At 40.6% G+C, this 24034-nt stretch overlaps 3 protein-coding genes across 10 annotated transcripts; all 3 read left to right on the top strand.

Annotated features, from left to right (window-relative positions):
- The first annotated feature begins 1977 nt into the window (after positions 1-1977).
- Positions 1978-7030, top strand: kbtbd7 (kelch repeat and BTB (POZ) domain containing 7). 6 transcript variants are annotated; one of them, XM_040148510.1, is made up of 3 exons: positions 1982-2474; positions 2547-4184; positions 5990-6126. In XM_040148510.1, exons 2-3 carry the CDS (start codon positions 2625-2627, stop codon positions 6005-6007), a joined length of 1578 nt encoding a protein of 525 aa, XP_040004444.1. In that variant the 5' UTR covers positions 1982-2474; positions 2547-2624; the 3' UTR covers positions 6008-6126. The 6 variants fall into 6 exon arrangements, 4 of the variants coding, with proteins under 4 accessions (XP_040004444.1, XP_040004443.1, XP_040004441.1 ...); XM_040148507.1 differs by having other exon boundaries at positions 1987-2474; positions 2547-4492; positions 5990-7030; XM_040148508.1 differs by having other exon boundaries at positions 1987-2479; positions 2547-4492; positions 5990-7030.
- A 1588-nt stretch (positions 7031-8618) lies between these two features.
- zgc:101559 (uncharacterized protein LOC492776 homolog) lies at positions 8619-11841 on the top strand. Of its 2 annotated transcripts, none has more exons than XM_040149380.1 (2): positions 8619-8940; positions 10427-11841. In XM_040149380.1, the coding sequence occupies exons 1-2, from the start codon at positions 8683-8685 to the stop codon at positions 10865-10867; spliced, it is 699 nt and encodes a 232-aa protein (XP_040005314.1). In that variant the 5' UTR covers positions 8619-8682; the 3' UTR covers positions 10868-11841. The 2 variants fall into 2 exon arrangements, with proteins under 2 accessions (XP_040005314.1, XP_040005313.1); XM_040149379.1 differs by having other exon boundaries at positions 10421-11841.
- A 1048-nt stretch (positions 11842-12889) lies between these two features.
- katnal1 (katanin p60 subunit A-like 1) lies at positions 12890-23566 on the top strand. Of its 2 annotated transcripts, none has more exons than XM_040147620.1 (11): positions 12890-13032; positions 14525-14698; positions 15648-15808; positions 16850-17018; positions 17162-17289; positions 17394-17499; positions 19636-19794; positions 20140-20266; positions 20500-20634; positions 20954-21080; positions 22540-23566. In XM_040147620.1, the coding sequence occupies exons 1-11, from the start codon at positions 13027-13029 to the stop codon at positions 22736-22738; spliced, it is 1491 nt and encodes a 496-aa protein (XP_040003554.1). In that variant the 5' UTR covers positions 12890-13026; the 3' UTR covers positions 22739-23566. The 2 variants fall into 2 exon arrangements, with proteins under 2 accessions (XP_040003554.1, XP_040003555.1); XM_040147621.1 differs by having other exon boundaries at positions 12891-13017.
- Positions 23567-24034: the final 468 nt, after the last annotated feature.

The raw sequence follows: 24034 nt of genomic DNA, 5'->3' as shown, positions 1-24034 counted from the left end.
TAAAATGCAAAAAAAAGCTGTGTCTACACCCATAGTTCTGACTTTACAAAGCATATAGTAGGTTATACTGCACAGTGTAAGTAAGCTGAAATAAATGGACTGAATGTATAAACAAATGAAAAGCACAGGACATATTAATTACCGTGCCGCTTTTTGTCTTGTAAGAAATTAAAACTTTGCAATAAAGATAAAAAGCTAATTTCTTGGATTCATCTGGAATTCCTATTATTCCATTAAAATGTCAATTTTGCCATTAAAATCTTCAGATTTCTTGTTTTGATCCGAGGAACATTAAAAAAGCGAAGGCTATTCAATCTACGGTGATGTAAGAGAGGCGGTAAATCCTCACAGTTGAGAAACTGCAATCAGGAAATGTTTGACATTTTTGCATGATACATGACAGAAATGATTAATTCGTCATGATACATGACAGAAATTATTGATTGTTCATCAAAATCATTGTTGAGTAATTAAATTAATTGACAAATCACTTCAACATTATTTCTAAAAAGTAGTCACATAAAAGGTGTCAGCTGGGCTCAGAAAATCCACATTACAAAATCTGAGTCAGAATCAACTTAATTGCTAATGTATGTCGACACATAATGGGGAATTCGATAGCTATCAGTCTATTTACACAAAGTGCTATGAACATATGTACAGAAAGAAATATAGAAATACATGTAATTATGCTACAAGGAGTGCAGGCATGCATGGTGATGAAAATGCGTCTATTTATGGACAAACACCCAGTCTGTTTAACTAAATATCTGACAATAAAGGGGTATTACATACATGTTGTTGTACACTGTATACACTAAACTGTATTTTGCAAGTGCAGTGGAGTTTTGGTACTGCAGGGTTATTGTGCTAGAGTTGGGTTCAGACATCACATGGATGATTTTTGTTTTTATGAGTTAATGGAAAGTGTTTGGTTGTTTTGGCATAAACTGCTCAGTAACGTTTACCAGAGGGGAAAAGCTGAAATAGAAAATAAATGTGGTTATGAAAATCTAATTAGTAGCCAATTTCCAATAGCTTCATTAATGGCTTGATAAATATTAACCGCAAATTGGTTCATCTTTTCAGTCTCAAGAGTTGTTAGGCATTAAAATGATATGTTGCAGTTTTATGGTGGTGTTATGTGCAGGACTATTTTTTGACAGTAACTACAGCAGTAACTTCCTTTCCAGTCACTTTCATGTAAGTACAGTACATATATCATGAAGCTAAAGCCAGGAGCTTCAGGACAGTGAGCTTTAGAGTGAATGAATGATTTACTTACATTTTTATTACTGTCATGCATATACAGTAACTATGTATATATCCAGCCTGCAAGGGCGTATAAGACGGCATAAATTCATACAAGCCAGGACCAGAGTGCTGCATATACATTTCCAAACAACAGAGAAGGTCCAAAAATGGAGAAGAAACTTAAACATCTTTCACAATCAAGTCATCAGACCATCGTTTACCACAGAATTCATAAATTGCTGCTAATATTAATCAAATAATCCTTCTTGCCTTCTTTTCCAGGCTCTTGATACAAAGTAAGCAAACCGAAAAAATTTGACAACCCTTCCACTTCTTGATCACATGTACACCAGAATATTTTAGGGTTTTGTCGAGTCTCTTAAATAATCACAATTTTCACAGTACGCAATAACTAAAATAAAATAAAAAACAAACAAACAAACAAATAAATTGTACCTAGAACAAGCACTTTGTAATATTTTTGGTAAGGGATTTGTAAATAAACTTTATTATTATTTTTCTTCTTATTCTTATTATTGACATGGTCTAATTTAAATACATAATGTGCCTTCCAAATTGCAAGTTGGAAAATTAAATTGTAATTGGAAATTTTTTTTTTTAAATTAAATAATCACATTTTAGTATTAGCAGCCCCCTGATTCATCGACAACAACCAAGCTTAATTGACCTAGTTAAACAAACCAATCGGAGACGCGAAGCCACTTAGCAAGGTTGTGTGAACGAGCAGCGGCCCACGGTGGAAGCCAGGCACGGTTGCCTTCAAAATAAGAGATTACACTTTCCTCATTTTGGGTTAAAAAGACCGATTTAACTAGTAGAGGGTGGTAGACGCGCAGACTGGCTCCAACGTGTTTTAAGGGATTGGTTGAATTGGAAATGGAGAGAAACCGAGAGAAATCCGTGCAACACTTGTGCATTAAACGACGCTTTACTTTCGCAGTTCCCCTCGGAAAATGTAGTTCCAGCCTTGGCTACGCTGACACTGTTGTTTTATTTTATGAGTCCTGCTACTCTCAAGACAGATAACAGCGCTGAATTTGAGCAAAGGTCGGAGAAAAATCCCCACTACTGTTACAGCGACTCTTGGCTCACAATTTGTGGGTCATCTATGAGTTTAGACGTGACATTATGATCGTGTGGAGACCGGGAAACTGTTGGCTTTCGGACACACAGCGGACCGTTCAGCTGTTGGGTCGCTGGTAATGTGTGTTTTTTTTTTTTTTCCCCACACAGTTTGATTTCCATTTCTAAACGCGCGTGTCATTTACCAGCGCGCGGACCCTCTCGAGTATGTTACTTGAAGCCCTCGCCGACGTAAAATAGTGAAATTGCTCACCGAAGTTGCGGCAATGGCTTCGGCGCTGAGTTGCTTCAGTGGCCCCGAGGTGCTGGAGGACGGGAACCACGCTCGGGGTCTGATGAGCGAGTTGAAGTCGCTGTACGACTGCCGGCTGCTCGGCGACGTCACCATCGGAGTCGAGAGCGAAGAGGAGTCACTGGGGCACGGCGGCGAGTCCGCCGCGGGTGACATCGACCAACTTTTCCTGTGCAGCCGCAACGTCCTCGCCGCCGCCAGCCCTTACTTCAAGAGCATGTTCACCGGGGGGTTGACCGAGAGCATGCAGGAGAGAGTGGTCATACGCGGGGTGGACGCCGAGTCCATGTCCGTGATCATCGACTACTGCTACACGGGCAGGGTGACCATCACCGAGGGCAACGTCCAGCGGCTGTACGCGGCGGCCAACATGCTTCAGCTTGAGTACATCAGGAACGCGTGCTCCGGCTTCATGACGAGGAGGCTGGACCTCTCCAACTGCGTGGGGATGCTGAAATTTGCGGACACCTATGACAACCCCGAGCTGAAGGAGAACGCGCAAGCGTTCATAGCCAGGAACTTTAGCCAGGTGTGCAGTGGTGGGGAGCTTTGTGAGCTGGACCTGATGCAGTTGAAGGAGTTGTTGTCTCTGGACACTCTGGATGTGGACTGTGAGAGGAAGGTGTGCTCGGCTGCTTTGCAGTGGATAGAGGCAAACGCACCGCAGAAAAGGGAGGATGCGTTGCAGGCACTCAAGTGTGTACGCTGGAACTTGTTCACCGAAAAGGACAAGTGTTACCTGGAGGGCCTCATGGCAAGGCCTTTAATTGAGAAATATCTTGCGTCTTTCTTCAACAGGACTGCGGAGGACGGCTGTGGGATGCCTGCAGCACAGGATGTACCAAAACACAGGATAGGTGTAAGTGCAAAAGAAATGATTCTCTTCTTCGGCCTACCCAACGACAACATCATGTGCTGTGACCCCTACTCGGAGGACCTGTATTTCATGGCTCCTCCTTTAGAAGACCTCAGCAGTCAGGATTACAAACGCTCCACCATGGAGTCCTTAATCGCCTGTGCCACGCCGGAAAACAACCTGTACCTAGCCTCCCACCTCTCTAAACACTTCTGGCTGTATAACCCTGTGCTTAACAGCTGGCAGGAGTTGGCAGAGAGGCCACTGGGGAGGATACACTCTGGGATGGGCTACCTCAACGGCCATGTGTACCTCTTGGGAGGGAGAAATCCAGTGACGGATGCCAGACTGAAGGAGGTCGAGTGCTACAACGTCCAGAGGAACCAGTGGACGTTTGTGGCTCCCCTGCCTCACTCTTTGGGTAAAATGCAGGTGGTGGCGTTAAATGACCACCTGTATGTGGTAAACAAAAGGAGGATGCTTTGCTACGACCCCAAGAGGAACCGCTGGCGCCACTGTGGCTCACTAAGAAGAGACAAGCTTCACAAGGCCTGCGTATTTCAGGACCAGATCATCTGTGTGTGTGATATCCCTGTGGTGAAAGCCTACAGCCCCACCAGGGGGGAATGGAAGAGGTTGGGTGACATTCCTATTGACAGTCGAGCTCTAAATTACCAGGTGATACAGCACAACAACAAGTTGCTCCTGCTCACTCAGACTTTACTGCAGCACAACAAAAATAGGGTCCTCATCCATGAATACGACCCAGGCAGGGACACCTGGAAGAATGTCATGGCAGTGTATGTGTCCACCCTGGGGCCCGTGTGTGTTTCAACACGCGTGTACCCAGCGTGCCTGGGTTCTGCTCACAGCTTCTCTACAGAGGAGGACGATGACAGTGGCTCCAGTGCCGACTGGGACTTTGACGGCTTGACAGATGCGGACTCCGATTCTGGCAGCTCAAGCTCTTTCTCAGATGAGAACTGGTAGTGAAATGTGTTACTGTGTCAAAGAAAAGTTGAACTTATTATAATTTCATGGATTTCTCCAGGGCTCTGTCTGCCAGGAGAGGATCCAGATTAAATTCAGTATTAAAGCCAGTCATTAAGAGTAGAAGCCCAAGCCATGCAGAAGTGGAAATCTTCACATTTTTTGTGTTATATCTCTTAACAAGTCCGGCTAATGACTATTCAAAGGAGGAGGGAACGAATGAAGCAGACTTGGTTTCAGTGGTTCTTTTCGATCTTTTTCACACAGTGAGAAAAAATGCCGAGAGTCAATGGCTTTGTCCTTCAATCTGTATCATGTCCTGCCAGCAGGAAGGACAGTATGAAGTCTAGTAGAGTCTTAGTGTAGATTCTTGTTTATACAATAACAAATCTACGATTGAAACATAACTGTTCAGCTGTAGGTTCCTCTACAGGAGACGAGGATCTACCTTCATAATTTAGCACATTATTAAGGGCATCTGAATGAAGGGCACTCCAGAGATGTAGTATTACACTTCCATAAAATTAGGAGAATGTGCAAGCGACAGGTTAACAAAGAGAGGTCAAAATCGGAGCAGCAAAGGCTCAGGTTAAAACAGTGCATCCTGCTCTTCCCACAAAGCGGTGGTTTCCAAAATGAGCCTTTGCACAGTAGATCCACAAGTCCCGAGGAAAAAAAAGTAAAATTAAACAAAAGTTTAATGCACCTTTTCACCGCAGTGACATTTTAACTCGTCGAGAAAAGGTGTTACTAATGAGATAATTGATTGCTGCAATGCACTGCAATAATTGCTGGAACTGAGCCATCATTAATGTTATTAGTTCCACCTGTGCTTTCCCTGCTACGAGAAGTCAAAATGTCCGGTTTAAAAAGGTCTATGAATCTGATTTTTTTTTTTTTTTTTTTAAAGAGTGATCTGATGCTACCAAGGCTATCAAGATTCATTTAGAAGCAAAATGACACTTAAGGCACAAGAATAACAGACTTGGAAAACGAAAACGAACAACTGGTGATACTCATTGAGCAAAATCGGAATAAAAAGACAGGTATCTTGAGCTCTTGAGTTCATTTTCAATATAGCAGGGGAGCCTTGTGTCTTTTTTTTGTTTTGTTTTGTTTGTTTGTTTTTTTTGTACAAAAAAAAAAAAAAAAAGGGAACCACTGCCGTAATGCAACTTAATTGCTTCTTTCGTCAGACCCACCGTGCTTTGTTAACAATTTTCAGACTCATAGTTTGTAAAGCAGGCTGTCTTTTAAAAGTTTATGAACTTTTTATTAGACTTGACAAAGTTCTTCCAGAGCTACAAAAGACATAGGTGAAACAGTTTGCACATGCCAAGCAGTACTCCCTGTGATAAGTAAATTAACATGTTTGTTAAAACGCTGGAGGGCCCCCTTTGATGCTTTAAGACTTAGTGCTTGAGTTGTGTAATATAAAGACAAGTTTGTAATATCAGTGTTTGCTAATAACATGCTATTTTGCTTGAATACAGGAGCAGACCTGCTTATGATCGATGCAAAATCATGACTGTGACTTTTGGGGACATCAGGCAGCTCAAGTGCCTCATGTTAATGACTTCAAACACAACCGGTCATCTACGGGGCTTTAACATTTGCTGTGCTTTTTGTGTTGTTGATGCACATCGAGATGTCGCACGCAGCCGGCGTTGCGAAAACTACTGTGTGAAATGTAGAAGCCAATGTACTGTATGCTCACTCAGGTTTGGGCTTAAGCAAAAGCCTTTAGCCATGATTGACATTTTTTTGAGATGTAATGAAATTAGGTGGCTTTGGTGACAATTTATAAATTTTATTAAATTTATTTGAGACTATTTTATTGAGTGAATGTATATGTTTTTGTATCTATGCTTTTTTTTTTAACTTAAAGTTTGTTACAATCAGAAGTCAAAATTCGCAGCATTTTTAGTATTATTTGTTCCTGGTGGATTGTTTTAGTTGGAGGAAACTTTGTCTGCATGTATACAACTGTTTGCAAAGCCACTGCCCTCACCAACCACCCCATACACTCAGTTACCAGTTTATTAGCTGAGTTGAAACACATCGAAGTGTTATTAATCTGTCCAACCTCGTTGATATAAATATTGTAGACAAAATATTAGAAACACCGAACTACAGCCTCCAAAAATGTTTTTAAAGCTGACTCAACACCTCTAAAACAGTTTAGACAAGCACTGAACATTATAACCTTCATGAGCGTAGGATTTATAACAGCGCTGTTGAATGAGACTGTATTAGATTTAGCTAGTTGTACCTAATAAGCTGGTAAATGAGTGTAGTTCCCACTGTTTTGTCTGTATGATGGATGGTTGAAGTGTTATAAGTTTGAATATGTGTGTGTGAGTGTGTGTGTGTGTGTTTTTGAGGGGGAGGGGTTGCTCGGCTGTGGTAACACACATGGTCAGGATTATAAAGATGTTTTGGTGTATGTGTCAAATAAGCATCTGTGTCTGATGCAGAAGAAGAGCATTTGTGTGTGTGTGTGTGTGTGTGTGTGTGTGTGTGTGTGTGTCTTTTTTTTCCCCCAAAAAACTTTAACAAGTTACCGCATGAAGTAAAAAAACAAGTACGCATGACGAGATAAGGACGTGCCGATGACATTTTCAACATTGTAGCATAAAAGTATTTATACAGCCGCAACGTGTTGAAACTGAAGGTTACAGTTCAACAGATGAAGATGAGAGACTCTGTGAATACTCTGAGCCTAATGAAGTGGAAAACAAAATTATTTTTATGTACTACTGCCTTTATTTCATCATTTGCAACAAACACTGTTTTAAAAAGTTCCAGTTACATGCTCAGATTTGATAAAAAAATTAACAAAGTTGTACCTTTTTTGAATATTTTCAAAATATGGAATAGAAAGAGAAAAATAACTTAAGAAAGATGAAAGCCTATTACTTTATATAGATAACAGACCATGTTATTTGAATTGATTCATGAAATTAAATTTTGTTTAGTTTGTGTTATGTTTGTTTATATTTGTATATAATGTTTATTTGTATGATGCAAAGCTGTGTGCAAATATTTACATGTATTTAATTTCCATTGTCGGACATCTCCTGGATTGCTATTTGTAGGCTGTGCAAATACTGTATGTATGAGATCAGTAAATTGTGCTGTTAGAGGGTGAGTATACATGTTGTACAGCTTGGATAGTTGTTGATTTAAGTGTGTGAATAGCCTCATGACATGTCATGTAAATGGCCAGACAAGACAATAAAACTTCATTCCTTCATAATTAGTGGTGGGAAGCAACTAAGTACAATATTGAGATATATATGCTTATATATGCTTCTTTATGCATCTACTCCATTACATTTCAGAGGCAAATACTGTACTTTTTTACTCAACTTTAGTTTCTAGTTACTTTGCAGCTTTGGATTAATAATACAAAATATAATCAACAAATAAACTATGATGAATTATTAAAGGTTAAAATAAGACTCGTGAAGTCACATGCTACCCAGGAGTAAATAAAGTAATTAAAATTAGCTCTACCTTTGCCAGCTGCAACATTAAAGTGATGTGCACATTGATGCAATTCAATAATTATAATCAAATAATATCATAGAGGCCTATGTTATTCCAAATAGGCCATTCTACATAATGAGTACTTTTGGTACTGTAAGTATGTATTTTGATTATTTTGTACTGGTACTTATGTAGGATATTGAATGCAAGACTTCTGAGTATTTCTACACTGTGGTAGTGCTACTTTTGCTTTACTGAAAAATGGGAATACCTTTTCCTCTGCTGTTCAGAATAATTAAAATATAATAATAAATATTATAAATGAATGAAGTGAAGGATAAATAAATATTGCACACGAATGAAAACTGCTGGTATAAAGGAAAAACATAAGAAGACAATGGGTTTCCTCAGATATATTTCTGTATTGTTTCAAGAACCTGTTACTTTTTTGTTGTTTGGTAAACTCGGTCAAGAAAAGACAGAGAAAGAATGAAAGAAAATAAGTTTGGGAACCAAAATAAATATGTTTGTAAAGAAATGTCCCAATAAAGCAGAGCTTTTGGCAACATATTCATGACATTGGGCTTAAGTGGTGAATAACGTTTCTTCCTCCGTGAAACGCATCTATGTGTGGTCTCTCATATTCTCGCGTGACTTCAGCGCCGTTCCCATCCAGACCGCGAGATGATGCGCGATGGCAATAGAAAACAAAGCTGGGGTGGAATTTGACACAGTTTTCAGTCGAAATGACTCTTTCGGGCTCGCCTCGCACCACGACCACGAGACCGCACAGACCCGGATTTTTAAGATCATAGTAATAGGAGATTCAAACGTGGGAAAGACGTGTTTGACTTACAGATTCTGCGGGGGCACTTTCCTGAAAAACCCCGAGGCAACGATCGGGGTCGACTTCAGGGAGAGGACGCTGGAGCTCGATGGGGAGAGTATCAAGGTGAGGAGGGGGGGCCCACGTACACCTACACTCTGATATCACAAATCCATAATTTCCCTGCTGAAGTGACATCCGTCTGAGCTGTGGTTCATCAGCGGAGGGCAGACGAGAGCCTGACCCGGAGCCTGTTTTTAAGACGTTCAAGGGCCGGTGTTGGCACCCCTGCAAAACACTGATTTCAAAGAGATGGGCCTCACTGGTAGGTTACATGGACCTTCCACCTCTCAATAAAATAATCACTTTATAGTAGACATTATAACCCCGCAATAAAAGGTGGACAGCAGGAGCAGAGGTCTACATCTCTGTGGGCTTTTTACAATACTTAATGTCTAACCTTTGCATCTGCAAGTCAGGTGCATTTTCCCCAACACATCGCTCCCTCACTTTCCCACAGTATTTTCATATCGACGAAGAGGAGGAGGACAAGTGCAGCATGGGAGGGTTTCCGAAACATTGACAAAGCTTTTTGTGGTGACGTGGAAGAATCCAGTTTGACATCGGAGTGATTTCTGTTCTTGCATCGGCCACTATTTCTGTTTCTAAGCTGTGGACCATCAAGGAGCCTGGAGCAGGCCTGTAGACCTTTTCCGCGGTAGACTTGTCATAGAGGGAGGTGCACGGGTAAGACTAATTTCTTTGACAGTGGCTCAGTTCCATAGTAATCCAGCATGCAAAACACCGGGACCTGGAAACTAGCTCAGCTTAATGTAATTTAATTGTGTTTTTTAATATTATCAATAACACCTGTGCGCTTCCTGTTATGACAAGTCAAAACACCTGCTGTGAAAAGGATCTTTTTAAGCCAGCCCTGCTCTCCCAGTAGGCCTTTTTCAAAGCAGACATTTGGACTGGTCCTAGGAAAAGCTCTGGTGGAACGAATGACATCGACAGCTCGGTCTGTCTGAGCCAGCGGGAACAATACCGTGACCCTGAAACCGAAGCAGCTCAATGGAGTCCAGCCCTCATTAATTTAATCGTTCACACCTGTGCTTTTCGTACTGCGACCCCGCGACTGGCGTGAAAAAAAGGCCTCTCTCTCTCCGAGCCTCCACATCTCCAGGTTTTGATCTGTGTTACATTTTATGCTGCCTTTAACCCTCACATGTATTTTAAAAATAAAACATTAATTTGAACAGAAATTTGGCTTATTTCCGCCCCATCCCCTTGTCATTCATGTTAAGCCAGTTTGTGAAGGATGATATTGTATAATTTTCCCATTGTCAACAAATCCCATGCAAAAAAAACAGAAAAACACCAACAATGAATGGGTCCTGCTAACAAATATTGTCTGTGCATAGATTGTTTTCTGTGATATGTTCCTTCATTACTACACACAGTAGGGTATTTTGAGTCAATACCACATACACCATACATACTCACTTCTTGGGATTGGTCGACAATGAGAAAAAATATCGAATAACACCACCCTTTGAATATTATTATTTGAATATTATATCAATGTTTGTTTCTGTCGTGCCAGTTGCAGATCTGGGACACGGCAGGCCAGGAGCGCTTCAGGAAGAGCATGGTGGAGCACTACTACCGCAGCGTCCATGCCGTCATCTTTGTGTACGACATGACCAGCCTCTCTTCCTTCGAGAGCATCCCTGAGTGGATTGAGGAGTGCAGCCGACACGCTGTGGGGCCCCTGGTGCCCCGCATCATGGTGGGAAACAAGTGTGATCTGAGGGACCGCCGGGAGGTCCCCACGTTGGCTGCCCAGTGTCTTGCCGACAGCTACAACTTCCCATTGTTTGAGACTTCAGCCAAAGACCCTGCCGAGAAGGAACACGTTGATGCTATCTTTCTGACCATAGCTTATAGGCTGAAGAGCCACAAACCGCTGAGACTGAAGCAGCTGAGTGAGAGCAGTGTAAGGGATCTATGGAACCAGAGAGAACAGGTAGAAGCAACTTGTCAATGCTGAGGTCAACTCCATCCTGTATGGATGTACACAGGGTGTGAACGAAGGTCACCACAGCCTTCAGAACAGTAATGATCCTGAGGAAAGCAGTGTTGAACCAAGCTTCCAAACACTGACACTGAATTCAGAAAGGTATCTTGTGATAATAAGACAGAAAGGACAGAAGCTTCCCATGATTTTGCACTTTCCCCTGCCTACTGTAAGGCATAGCTAGTGACAGTATTGGCAATAGTGTATATGTAAGTTTGCACCATATTAAATCAACATTTCAATGAAATGCATGAATGGATATGGAGTTATGACAAGTATTTGTAGCTCCAACTGCACATAAAATCACTTTGAGTCAGAATATAAAAAAAAATTGCAGAGTGCATTTTAGTACGTAGACCAATTATATGAAACCCGCCGTCTAGCAGCACTATAACTTATCTACAGAATTCAATGCATACAGTTAGTTAAGGGAAGATAAATTTCACTGTGCATAAAGGGACCAACGAGGTAAATTGAAACTGTGAAGAAAACTGTGCAATCATTTTCTTTAACAAATGTTTTAAAGTGATATTTCAGGTCTTAAAAAAAAAAGTATAACTGCAACATGAGTTTTGATGCTGTTATTGAATGTGTATTTCTCAAATATAGATATGAGCATAACAAGCTTTGTGTCAGCCCTCACAGGTCTTTGGAGAGAGCTCAGTCAAAAGCAAGACGACTAATGACAAGATGTAGCTCTCTTTTAGGACAAAATGCAAATCCACATAGTTCACTGGAAATGCATGAGTGAACTCGGGCTCAGCGGTTCTTGAATTTCATGTTATGCCTCAAGACATTTATCACGTGAGGAAAAAAAACAGAAACACATCTGACTGATACCTTTGTTGCATGTGTGCAAAAATGCAAAACACTTTCCAACAGTACGGAGATTTGTGACAATGTAAAGCTGCAAATCAATAAAAGTGGTTTTATCCATATATTTGTAATTTTTGAGGTTTCTGGTGTTTTGTTTGTTTGGTATGATGAGTGCAAGGGCCGTGTTTCGGCCATCTTAGGCAGCTGCATCGGTCAGCATCGCTCATTCAAACAGCACACTGCATTTCCTATCGTATTCTGCTCTGTCATCTAATGGAAAACAAGTTATTACTTCAGTAGGTACAGAATACAGCTGCTGTGATTCACGTGCGCGCTTGCTGAACTGGACAATGTCTTTGCAGAATGACAAGCATCAAAACACATGATCTCGCATGAAATCATTGCATGTTTCAGTTTTGTTGACAAATTTTGACACATGTGCACTCAAACATATGTGGAATCATATGTTGACATTTTTTACCTAAAAATGCATGTTAATTAATTTGTTGTTGTCATTATTATTATTAGTAGTAGAAACATTAGAATTATTTTGCTGCACTGTAACTTACATTATGCACCTTCCAATTATAACTCACTTTTAATTACTTAACACTTACACTTACTAACACTAATCCATTCTAAATTTTTATTTATAGTATTGGTTATTCTATAAGTTTTATTTAATTGGCTAATGCCTGATAAACAGTAGCTTCGTCCTAGTTTGCAATATCTTCATGTTGACAAAACATTCTCATTACAAAGTCCATTTATTAACTTGTTCTGGAGCTATCGACCATATCACTTGGTCTTGTTCAGTTGTCACGAAATGGTAGATGTTCAAATTATCCATTTTTCTGAGCACTTATAAGGTTTCTGGTTTAAATTTGAATGTTTTACACCAACCAGTGGTCAATTTATGCATAGCCATAGCTTTGATGAGGTGTTTTTGTGCAACCGTGTAAACTAGCAACTTTCCTCGTTAAGATTATGTTTCCCCAAACGGTTGTTCGAGTTATTTATGAAACATCGCTAATATTCCCGCTTTGAAACGAGAACAAATTGTCTAACGTGCCATTAAAACAAACAGCCCGACTCACTTTGTAATATCCGATTTCTGTTAGCTGTTACCCTCCTGATCGACGAGCACTTATCACAGGGTGGTAACGTTTACCAGTCTGCAACAAGTCCTTGAAGGCAGCACAGTAACCGAACGCTCTATATTCTTCACACGGCGTCTCTCTGCGGCCATGGTAACACTTTCCTCAATGCTGGAGCGCTGATTCAAAAAAACCCCCCCACAAAAACAGGTGCTTTTCATGCAGGTATGAGCATTACTTTCGCGTTGGATATGTAGTTAAATCATATAATTTAGGTTTTTGGCCGGTCGTTTTCGTCTAGCTGCATATTTAACACATGCTGCGAGGATTTAAGTATATTTATTGCCACACGATTCGTTTTGTTTTCTGTCTGTGGCCTAGCAGCAAGCTAGCAAAAGCTATCGTCGGTAAGATAACAGGGTGTAACCACGTAAAGAAATTAATTTGAATAGTGGCTTGATTTAACCGTCTGGTGAGCTGTTTGCCATACACATTTTTACAATCACACTCCCTGAAATCAGCTAGCTTAACTACAATGTTTTGCCGGGTGTAGCAGCTTCATTATATCTGGTTGGAAACTGACTCGCATGGAGCTGCACCATCCTGTAATAGCTAGGATTTACAATGTGGTTTTGACCTAGTTTAAAATGTTGTAACAAGGGGAAAGCCACATATTTCCATGCTTTGTCCTAAGATTATAGATAATCGGTATAATGCCAAATCCATGTTTTGTGATTTACGTGATCTGTCACTGTAAAACTGAACCCTTTAGACTGTGTCTTAGGTTTAGATTATACTGCAAAATATGTTAATTATAGGTTTATATTGAGAATATATGAAAGGTTATATCTGAAATCTAATTGGAGCATTTCTTAGACATCTGGAAACCTGTTAAAACTAGTATTGGGAAAGATTCACAAATAAGGCGTTTAAAGTGGTGAATTTAAAGTCATATGTAACCGTGGTTAAATATTTTATTTGATCTGTATATAAACATATGTATTGTACAGGCAGTTTATTAGATACACTCAGCTAAAACTAATGCAGTCTAATACAACAGGCCTGTAATAAATCCTACCTTAATCACACACTTATAATCTTCAGTTTGTCTTGGAACTGTTTGAGAGAGGTGTTGTTTCGGCTGTATGGTCATTTTGGAGGCTGTAGTTTGTGCTGTAGTCGAACTGTATTGCCGTATAGTGTATATGTATGTGTATGTACATGCATGTGTATATGTTTATACATGTATATAGCTGTATGTACTTGGACGTAGATGCAAAATTTTAATCTATGTGATATACTATTTGGGTAACATTGTGGCATGAGCAGAAGAATATGCAACCTAGGACTGTGTTCAGTTAGGGTGTGGGGCTGTTTGTGTTGACGTGTTTGTTTTGTACATTTAAATGCTGAGGTTGAGGTCTTTACTGTCTGTATTGTTATTATTGTATATGTGTTGTACTTTTGTTTTTGGGATGGGGAGGTGTGGAGATGTGAGAGCTGTAGGATCGTGAATTAAGGGGAGACATATGTTGTTAGCTTACCAATGTTATTTAAGTTGTATGATTTAGATGATTTGAATCCCCATAAATGTGATGTACTTATTATAAAATGCTATTAAAAATACACAAATAAAACCTTGTAACTAACCAACATTTAGCCAACGTCATTGTTCCAGTCAAAGTAGTTATTTGTTTTTTTTTTCCTCACCATATAGCTATTATTCAGCATGAATTTGGCAGAGATATGTGACAACGCCAAGAAGGGCCGTGAGTATGCTCTGCTTGGGAACTATGACTCCTCCCTTGTGTACTACCAGGGCGTCATTCAACAGATCCACAAGCACTGTCAGTCCCTCAGAGACCCCGCACTTAAAGTCAAATGGCAACAGGTGAGTTCTCTGACCACACTATGTTCTTACACCAGTTATTAAACAGTCATCAAAGGGGAGCCCACCTAGTTAATTAAAAGACATGAATACTTCTTCCACCGCCGTTGGGAACCATCCTGGATGATAAGCTTTCCTTTGATGCTGATTTTATTTTTGAGAAGGAAAACTAAAGATTGCTCTTATTATGGAAGATTAAGGTTTCAGCGTTTATGTGTCTGTTGAAGGTGTTGTTTACTTCCTTTATTGAAACTTCTAAGATTTACTGTAATCTGCTGGTTTGGTAATCTATGTCAGAAAAAAATAAAACCTACTGGGAAAAATTGTGAATGCATGCATTAAAGTCACTGGCTTAAAGCTGGAGCTACAACGATTAGCTGATTAATCAATTTGTCAATCGACAGAAAATTTATCAGCCACTATTTTGATAACTGATTCATTGTTATGAGTCATTCTAATGGAAAAAAGCCATTATCAGGTTCTTTTCTTTACCATATATGACAAGTAAACTGAACATATTTGGGTTTCGGACTAAACAAGTTATTGGAAGATTTCACCCTGGGCTTTGGGGAGTTGTGACGGCCATATTTCACCACTTTCTATCATTTTAAAGTCCAAACAACAAATCAATCAATCGACAAAATAGCCATAAAATTAATCGATAATGAAAATAATCATTAGTTGGAGCCCTGTTTAAATTTAAATGTCTAGCAAGTCAGGGTCTTATTACTGGAATTCTAGCACCTTTTAGTCAATGTGTGGACTTTTTTGTATTTACTAACCATTGGCTACTGTCTGCAAGCCAAATAGCCCTTCTGAAACATTAAAGCTTTACTATAAATACAGTATTGTGTTACCACAGACATCTACGCACATCAACTGTTGTATTTTCAGTAGGATGCTCTGTGACGCAGTGCTTATATAATACTCTTCTTCTTCTGTTTGTGATCAGGTCAGGCAAGAACTCACTGAGGAGTATGAGCAGGTTAAAGGCATCATGGGAACGCTCGAGAGCTTCAAGTCAGAGAAGCCAATTGACATCCTTGCACCTCAATCCGACGAGAGACCTGAGGATCCAGCAGTTTGGCCCCCTCCCATCCCTGCAGAACACAGGTGTGTGCACGCGCGCATGTGTGTGTGTGTGTACAGAAGTATATCTTTGACCCAAAGCCTTTATGTGCTTCATGCAGGGTCCACCACTACAAAATAAAACGTCATGGAGCTTTTTTCTACTGTTCCTTGCGTCAGTTGAAACATTTAGGTGACTTTTTGAATGAGTGTGCCAGCAAAAACAAAATTTACCAAAGGTATTCATTTGAAAACACAATGTAGTGTTTATTTAGTGCTATACTAAGCATGTAACACTATGTATTTGAAGAGATTGGGATATATCTCTGTTGAAATATAATATAACAGCCTGTCTATACTCCAACCAGACCAGTTTTAAAATAAATTCCCAATGTATGAGGCCCACTGATTCTTATATTTTATGTGATATTTATATAAATAAATTTAGGCTAAATGAAAGATTAGGACGTTGTGTTAGTCAAATACATTTGAAAACCTTTCAGTGACAGTATATTTCAATCCATCTCAAATGAACACACGCACATCCATTATTTTATATAATAATACACACTGAAAGCTGAAAAAAATACCTGCACACTGCTGTCTCATTGCCTGTTCTTATTTTATTCTATTTTGAATAAAAGAACTGGTTACAAGACTGTAGTGTATGTATATTGTTATTTTATTTTTTGTCTTCTAGTGTGCTTTTTGTTGGGCAGTCTACGATCCATGGGACTTATTTAGTTTCTGGCAGAACTGATTGTTATTGATAGTATCCAGAAAGTCTGTGGGACAAAATAGCTGTATAAGGAAGTGCTCTGAAGTACAGAGACACCTATTTTGCATAATCTGTTTAATCTCTACCAGCACAGTGTGACTCACCATGTTGGTTTTTTTTTCACTTTTTGCTCATTAAAATGGACATTAAGCACCACAGACCATTTGCAGAGTTGGTTTAAAGTTAATGCCACTCTATGGGAACATTTGGCACACTTTATTACCACTATTTCCTCCATTGAAAATTATCTTTGGTGTGCCCTACTATTACCCATGTGTATAGTTTTAATCTTGTGCGTGTCTCTGTAGGAATCCTGTTGTAGTGAAGCGTCCCAACAGTGCAGTGAAGCAGCAAAGGAAGGAGTCCCCTGGTCTGCAGCATCGAGGGGCAGGGCCAGGAGGCCGCAGTCAGGCAAACCCTAAACCAGACCGGCCGGGATTCAGAGACGCCCGAGGCACAAAGGCCAAAGACGATAAGGTCAGACTACAGTTGATGATTGGTGGTTGAGTGGATGGATTGATGGATGGGTGAGGTCTGACAGAAACGAGTCAATCTGTCCCCAAAAATACCGGTTTTTGTTTTTTTTTAACAATCTTTTTTCCTTCTTTTTTTTTTATCAGGGAAAGAAAGGGGTTGGAGACGCACCAGGGGATGTAGAACAGAAGAAATTTGATAGCACAGGATACGACAGTGACCTGGTGGACTCACTGGAGAGAGATATTGTGTCCCGTAACCCTAACATACACTGGTATGGTAGAATACAGACAGATTCTTAAACACTCCTTTACACTCCTTGCTGCAGGGGCTGTTTTTTTTAAGCACCGCTAACTGAATTCTGTTGGTGAACTGTAGGGATGACATTGCTGATCTGGAAGATGCGAAGAAGCTGCTGAGAGAAGCAGTGGTGTTGCCCATGTGGATGCCTGACTTTTTTAAGGGCATTCGTCGCCCCTGGAAGGTACACACACGCACACATGCTTTTTTTGCGTAATCCCCATGACAAACAAACCAACAAGCACACCAACAAAGAGAAACGGGTGAAAACATAACCTCCTTGGCGGAGGTAATTACAGTTGTTCCCTCCTCTAATCCAAGTAATGGAAAAGTATTGAGTGCGCAGGACAGTTTTAATCATAAATATAATTTAGTCTTTCACAGGAACAGTGCTCCCATTTCAAATATTGAAAGAAATTTCCTCTGGTTCTTCTATCATTAGTCTCCCATCTTTCTAACGGTTTCTATGACAACAGTTAATAAGGAATGACGTACACTTGCCCAGGCAGGTGCACTCTGGGTTTAAGATCTATCCTAACTCTATTGTAACAAACTTGAATGTTTTAACCTGCTTTTACAAAATTGTAGTTTAACTCCCACAGTATACTCAAACTAAGCTACATTTGAACCTGGTACAACAGCCTGTTGTTGTTTTGCTCAAATGTGAACACCACTTTAATTCTTTCATATGTTTGCATGGCTTACTTCCTCTGCTACCTCCTCAGTGTCTGAATGACTAAATGAGTAGTCGGGGAGTTTTTTCCTCTACCAACATGAGTTGAACTTCATCATGTGAGGCCTCTTCCCCTCAGGCCTGCCATGTGAGGGCTGATACTTTATTGCTTTTTACAGCAGTACAGTGCTTTCCATTGGTCTGATACATGCACATATAACTGAATTCTTTACTTGTCTTAAATTGGTGTAGAGCCCCCTTTTCAGATAACTGCAAGTGCAGTAAAATGAAGGCTCAATACATTAGTTATAGAAAAAAACATTTTAAGTTCATGATTGTTTTACCGGCACAGAGGTAGGCTGGAGGTATTTGTTCCATTTTCTGCTGAGATTTAGTATAGAGGTCTGTGTTGCTCAGTTACTGCATGTGCACCCTTCCACTCCCACCTGCTCCTGCTGAGATTCGGATAAATCCTGTCTGCATCTGCCCCATCCTGCTGGGAATATAAGACACATTACTGTGTAGATTCTGAGGCAGTAAGGACTACAAACGCATAAAATGGAAGTGTAATCTCCATGGCAACACACACAAACCAGATGAAGAAATGTCAGACACCAGAGCGGCAGCGATGTCTGACTAATGCAAACGTTACCAGAAGAGATTTGCATCAGGGATGGCAATTTTGTTATTGTTGTTATTTTAATATTAGTGACATTTCAATGAAATGTGTGTAAACACGTTTTAAACAACTGCAAATGAGTGTTGCTTTTGGCATTAGCTCTCTCTCAAGCTTCCATGAACTAGCAATGAATCAGAGCTGAAACACTTTGTTGTGTTACAGTACAGCAGATGCAATCACTTCCTTTGCAGTACAGTTTTTTCTCAGTCTCTAAGTGTCGAATTGTGCTCCCATTTTGCAGCAACACGAAAGTATTAAGGACCAATGGTGATCCCAGCATCAGGGATGTAATCGAAGCACAGCAGTACAACTTGACAGTAACATTCGATGTATCGCGAAGCTTGCAACAAGTCGGTATCATGAGCTTTTAGCATCCAAAACTGATGGAAAATGTGCCGTATTTTAATTGTTTACATTAGGAGTGACACTTGTACCTCTCTCTCTCTCTGTCTGTGTTTTAGACACATGTACTCAGGTACACAAGTATTTTTCACAATAAACAAGTAACTCCGGTTTGCCAAATAAAAACAAAATTGCAGCAATACTTTTGGTTATTTGCAAGGGATTGTATGTAATTAGCATTGTATATTACAAAAGAGAATAGCTACCACTGGTAAGTCTGATCACATATGTTGGTTTTCAGTCATGTAGGAGCAGATGAACAACTCTCTGCTTTCTCAGATTTTTCGAGCTGCCTTTTCTTGTTAATCAGCCATGCGGATCTAAATGCTGCGCATCCTTACTCCTTGCACATACCGATGTTTTGAAGGGGTACTGAAGTGAATACGCAGCTTTCTGATAGTAGCAGGAAATAGTTTGACATGTCTTATGATAATCTAGGTCTTCAGAGTGACTGTTTCTGTCACTGTTAGAAGTTGTATTCACTGCTTGTCAGTTCAAAATCCTTTCTGTGTGTCTGTGTGCATTTGTTTATTGTGTTAAGTTTAACAACAGTGTGTTTGTCTCAGGGTGTATTAATGGTCGGCCCTCCAGGGACAGGGAAGACCATGTTAGCCAAAGCTGTGGCCACAGAATGTGGGACTACTTTCTTCAATGTGTCCTCATCCACCCTTACTTCCAAATACAGGGGCGAGTCTGAAAAACTTGTTCGTCTGCTGTTTGAAATGGTAAGTACTTGTACATATGGGTATATGGGAGGTAGAGTGGGTCATCCACTAATCGCAGGGTTGGTGGTTCAATCCCTTGCTCTGTCGAAATGTTGAAATGTCCTTGGGCAAAACACTGAACCCCAAATTGCTCCTGATGTTTAGGCGAGCAGGATGCATGGTAGCTCGCTGCCGTCAGTGTGTGTGTGGGTGGTTGAATGAGAGGCAAATTTTAAGGCACTTTGGACAAAAGCGTTATTTAAACATGCAGGTCTATAATGCAAAACGTCACAGTACAAAAATGAAGATCTAAATATTTTGTTATATGGCAGAGAATAAGTTTCTTAGACTACGTTTTTTTCCCAGGCCAGGTTTTATGCACCAACAACCATCTTTATAGATGAGATTGACTCCATCTGTGGCAGGAGAGGAACATCTGATGAACATGAAGCCAGCCGCAGGGTCAAATCAGAACTCCTGGTTCAGATGGATGGTGAGTGGAATAGAATAGTGGGGAGGTGAAGCTATGAAGGGCTTTCTAATAGAGTTTGGCTCCTTTTGATATCAAAACTCATGTTTGGCATGAAATCTACTATGTTACTGAATGTGTATGACATAATCTATCTGAATGTTTAGAACTATAGAAAGCCCAGTATTAAACTTAAAAAAAATGGCAGTATCCTAGATAGATTCCAAGATCATCTCTCACATGAACTGTGCAACCAGGTGTTGGGGGAGCCCTGGAGAATGATGACCCCTCTAAGATGGTGATGGTCCTGGCTGCCACCAACTTCCCCTGGGACATTGACGAGGCGTTACGACGCCGCCTGGAGAAGCGGATCTACATCCCCCTGCCCACAGGTGACCTCCTCATCCACAGACTGACAGCACAGCAAACTAGAGGGAGGGTCACTGTAATAGTCTAACAGAGGCTGCACACAACAGCTCAAAACAGTGAAACTAAGAGTAATTAATATTGATTCACACCGTGGACATACTGTTGGGTCAATAGTGTTCTATTTACTCACCTAATGTGTTAGTAGTACACAAATATCCATTCCTCCAAAATTGATGTTCAGATGTGTCATCTTAATATTTGATTAATATTGTGTGTGTGTGTGTGTGTGTGTGTGTGTGTGTGTGTGCGTGTGTGTGTGTGTGTGCGTGTGTGTGTGTTCAGCTGTGGGTCGTGTAGAGCTTCTGAAGATCAACCTGAGGGAGGTGGAGGTGGCTTCTGACGTGGACCTGGACCTCATTGCTGAGAAGATTGAGGGCTACTCTGGAGCAGACATCACCAACGTTTGCAGGTATGTGTTTGTTAGTGTGTGTGTGTGTACCCTTACAAAAAAGGACAAGCCAGCACAATTACATAGAGCTCATTCATTTTCAGTTCATCCGCCATCACCTCTGGGGATGTAAAAAAATATTTATATCACCACACATCACTATTGGAGAAATCTGTCCAAAATGACGTAATAGATGACAAACAGTACAGAGGTTGCACAGGCTGGATTCTAATTTGAGAACATATAACTGCAGGAGGTGTGTAACAGCCTTTTAAATCATTTTGAAATTACATGAACAACAACAGACAGTGTGTGTTTTGTGCTTTGAGAGAGAGAAAGTCAGGTTACGTATCTTCATGAGCGAGTACCCGCGTTCGGCCGTGAACCGGAATCACTAACAGTGTGAAGCTTGACTCGCCTGTGTAAGGACAGTCTGATCAGCATAAAGACACTTTTTAAGTTCATTTAAGGAAGACAAAGTATCAGCCGGTGAACAAATGAGATGTGAGCATGTGTTTTTAATTGGAGGTGCGCTTTTCCATTCTTTCCAGTGAACTTCCAAACCCTTAAATCCCGATTCTTCATCCATTAGTCAGTCTAGCTCTGTGTATTACTGCATTTGGTCTCCATAAATTCAGGGAAAAGGAGAGTGGCATTCCTGTGCCTTGTCAACTCACCATCTAACAACATTCTTCTTTCTTTGGCTTTCCAAAAGCTCACCCCTGTCCTTTGAATACTAATCAACCAAGTTATGTTGTCTGTTGCCGATCAGCTCGAACTCTGTACATAACCCTGTTAATGTGTTGTTAGAGACATATCGTTACAGTCATGCTTCTCTTTCTGTCGCCCTCTGTTCTTATCAGTACCGCAGCTGTTTCTCCAAACAGATGCAGGGTTGTTTTGGCTACTTTGGTTCACACACACTTACACAAGCTCAGATGCACTTTCAGACCAGCAGAGCAAATAGAGTGATTATTCACATATGTTTATCTTCATCATTACTATGTGGAACACGCCATAGTGTACACTGGATATTGCAGTAAATATTATAAAGTATGAGTGATCGTCAGAATATGTTTATGTGCTTTGGCATTGCAATTATTTGTAATCATCGTAAAGTTTAATAATTGATTTAGTTTAACATTTTTCTCTGTACCATCCTGTCCTTGGTGTGGGTATCCTTTCTAATGTAGCTATGCTGGGAATGACAGGTATTTTATTTTGTCCATGTCATCTCTGCCCATCTCCGGCTTTCATTGTTTTGTTGGCCTTGGATGTGTGTGAGTATCATCCACACACAGCCTGTAGCCTATGGGATTTAATCACAGCCCAGACTCCATTCCATGTGCCAACAGAAAAACTTTTCAAATATGGAATTCAAAACAGTAGAAATATTGCGTCAAGTATGTTTTAGGGAGTAAAAACTCCTCAAATTTCTGTCCCCTGCCCGTGTCTGCTCCTGTCTTTACATGTACGTCAGGGATGCGTCCATGATGGCAATGCGTCGTCGAATCCAAGGCCTGAGCCCCGAGGAGATCCGCGCTCTGTCCAAAGACGAGTTGCAGATGCCTGTGACCATGGAGGACTTCACCCTCACGCTCAGGAAGATCTCCAAGTCTGTCTCTGCTGCCGACCTGGAAAAATACGAGGCCTGGATGGCTGAGTTTGGATCAGTATAGAGAACGTTTAGAAGGCTTAAAACCAGAGGGACCAGAACCTTAAAAGGAGGACTTGTAGCTTTGTAGATGATGAGCAGGGACTCGGGAGAGTACGTCACAGAGCTGAGTGAATTCTAGTATGTGAACCAGGCTGCACATCAGGGATCAAGATAATGCAGAGGCTCTAGTTCACACCAGAAGACTGGTGCCTTTGAGTGAGCATGATGAGAATTTTCAGTGGCTTCACTCCCTCCACTGCCCTTTCACATATGCTCCCCTCGCTGTTGCTTCGACACAATTGTCCGTGTAGAGACTGTCAGTCATCCCGCTGCTGACTGACTTAAGTGACCTGAGGGAGAACGGGGTGAGCTTCCCTCAAACAGGGAACTTTTAATGTAAAAAGTAGCCTAATATGCACAGGTAGACCACAGAATGCACACTAGTTTTACTTACATATTAGGCCTCAAGCAAGAACATTATCGGATTCTTAGCCTAAACTCCTCGTACTTTTTCCGTGAAGCTTTTTAATGCGAGTGTTCCAGGACGGATTCACCGAACTCTCTTAACTCGGCAAGCTTGTCGTAAATTGCTCATGTCAAACTGATGAGTGCCAGCTGTCAACATGTAGGTGAGCCTTTGTGAGATTTGCATAATCAACGCCCTGACATCTGCTACATAAGAGTCCCAGCTCTGCTCCATTTGTGGGCAAGTTTCATTCACAAAATGTTACCAAAGAGTAAAAAAGGAGACGCTGTCAGGAATCAGCAGCCGAAAAACACAACAGATTTAGCGGTATAAGTGGTCATATTAAGAGACCTGACATAATTAGAAAATCTCTATACAGCCGGCAGCATCAGAACAGCGTCATATTTTGACAGAAATAAGGAAGGATAACGACACTTTAGACTGTCAGGATGTTCACCTGGGCAGCAATAAGCATAAAAACCCCGAGGGAGTTTTCGGTGTGAGAGAATTTTCCTAACAAATACTGAATTGTTTTGGTTGCCATGCCAAAATATGCCAGTACAACCTACAAAAAATGTTACTGAACCACTAAATTGGTAAGCCATGATGAGGGTGATATGATGAACGCAATATTAATTGGTGCATAAAGTTTATTTTAGTCTTTGATTTTAGTCCGTTTCTGTAGCAAAGGTCATCTGCAAATTCCTTCAGATTAAGGCATTATAATTCAGACTCGCTTTACATAACTTGGACTTGAGAATTTCATTTGTACTTAAGAGAAAATAAAAAAAAATTGTGACAAAGGTGACTAATGATCTTAAATCTCTTAAGAACAAATCTCTCAGTAATTGT

This window comes from Xiphias gladius, chromosome 16 (genome assembly GCF_016859285.1).
Source record: "Xiphias gladius isolate SHS-SW01 ecotype Sanya breed wild chromosome 16, ASM1685928v1, whole genome shotgun sequence".
NCBI classification, from domain to species: Eukaryota; Metazoa; Chordata; class Actinopteri; order Istiophoriformes; family Xiphiidae; genus Xiphias; species Xiphias gladius.
This window is presented reverse-complemented; position numbering and strand designations above follow the sequence as displayed.

Coding starts and splice junctions, on each gene's coding strand:
- kbtbd7 (XM_040148507.1), top strand. CDS start 2,625: ATGGCTTCGGCGCTGAGTTGCTTCAGTGGCCCCGAGGTGCTGGAGGAC. Junction 4,493..5,989: donor TCTTTCTCAGATGAGAACTG/GTAGTGAAATGT, acceptor GCTTGAATACAG/GAGCAGACCTGCTTATGATC.
- zgc:101559 (XM_040149379.1), top strand. CDS start 8,683: ATGGCAATAGAAAACAAAGCTGGGGTGGAATTTGACACAGTTTTCAGT. Junction 8,941..10,420: donor TCGATGGGGAGAGTATCAAG/GTGAGGAGGGGG, acceptor CTGTCGTGCCAG/TTGCAGATCTGGGACACGGC.
- katnal1 (XM_040147620.1), top strand. Junction 14,699..15,647: donor TTAAAGTCAAATGGCAACAG/GTGAGTTCTCTG, acceptor GTTTGTGATCAG/GTCAGGCAAGAACTCACTGA. Junction 17,290..17,393: donor CGTAACCCTAACATACACTG/GTATGGTAGAAT, acceptor GGTGAACTGTAG/GGATGACATTGCTGATCTGG.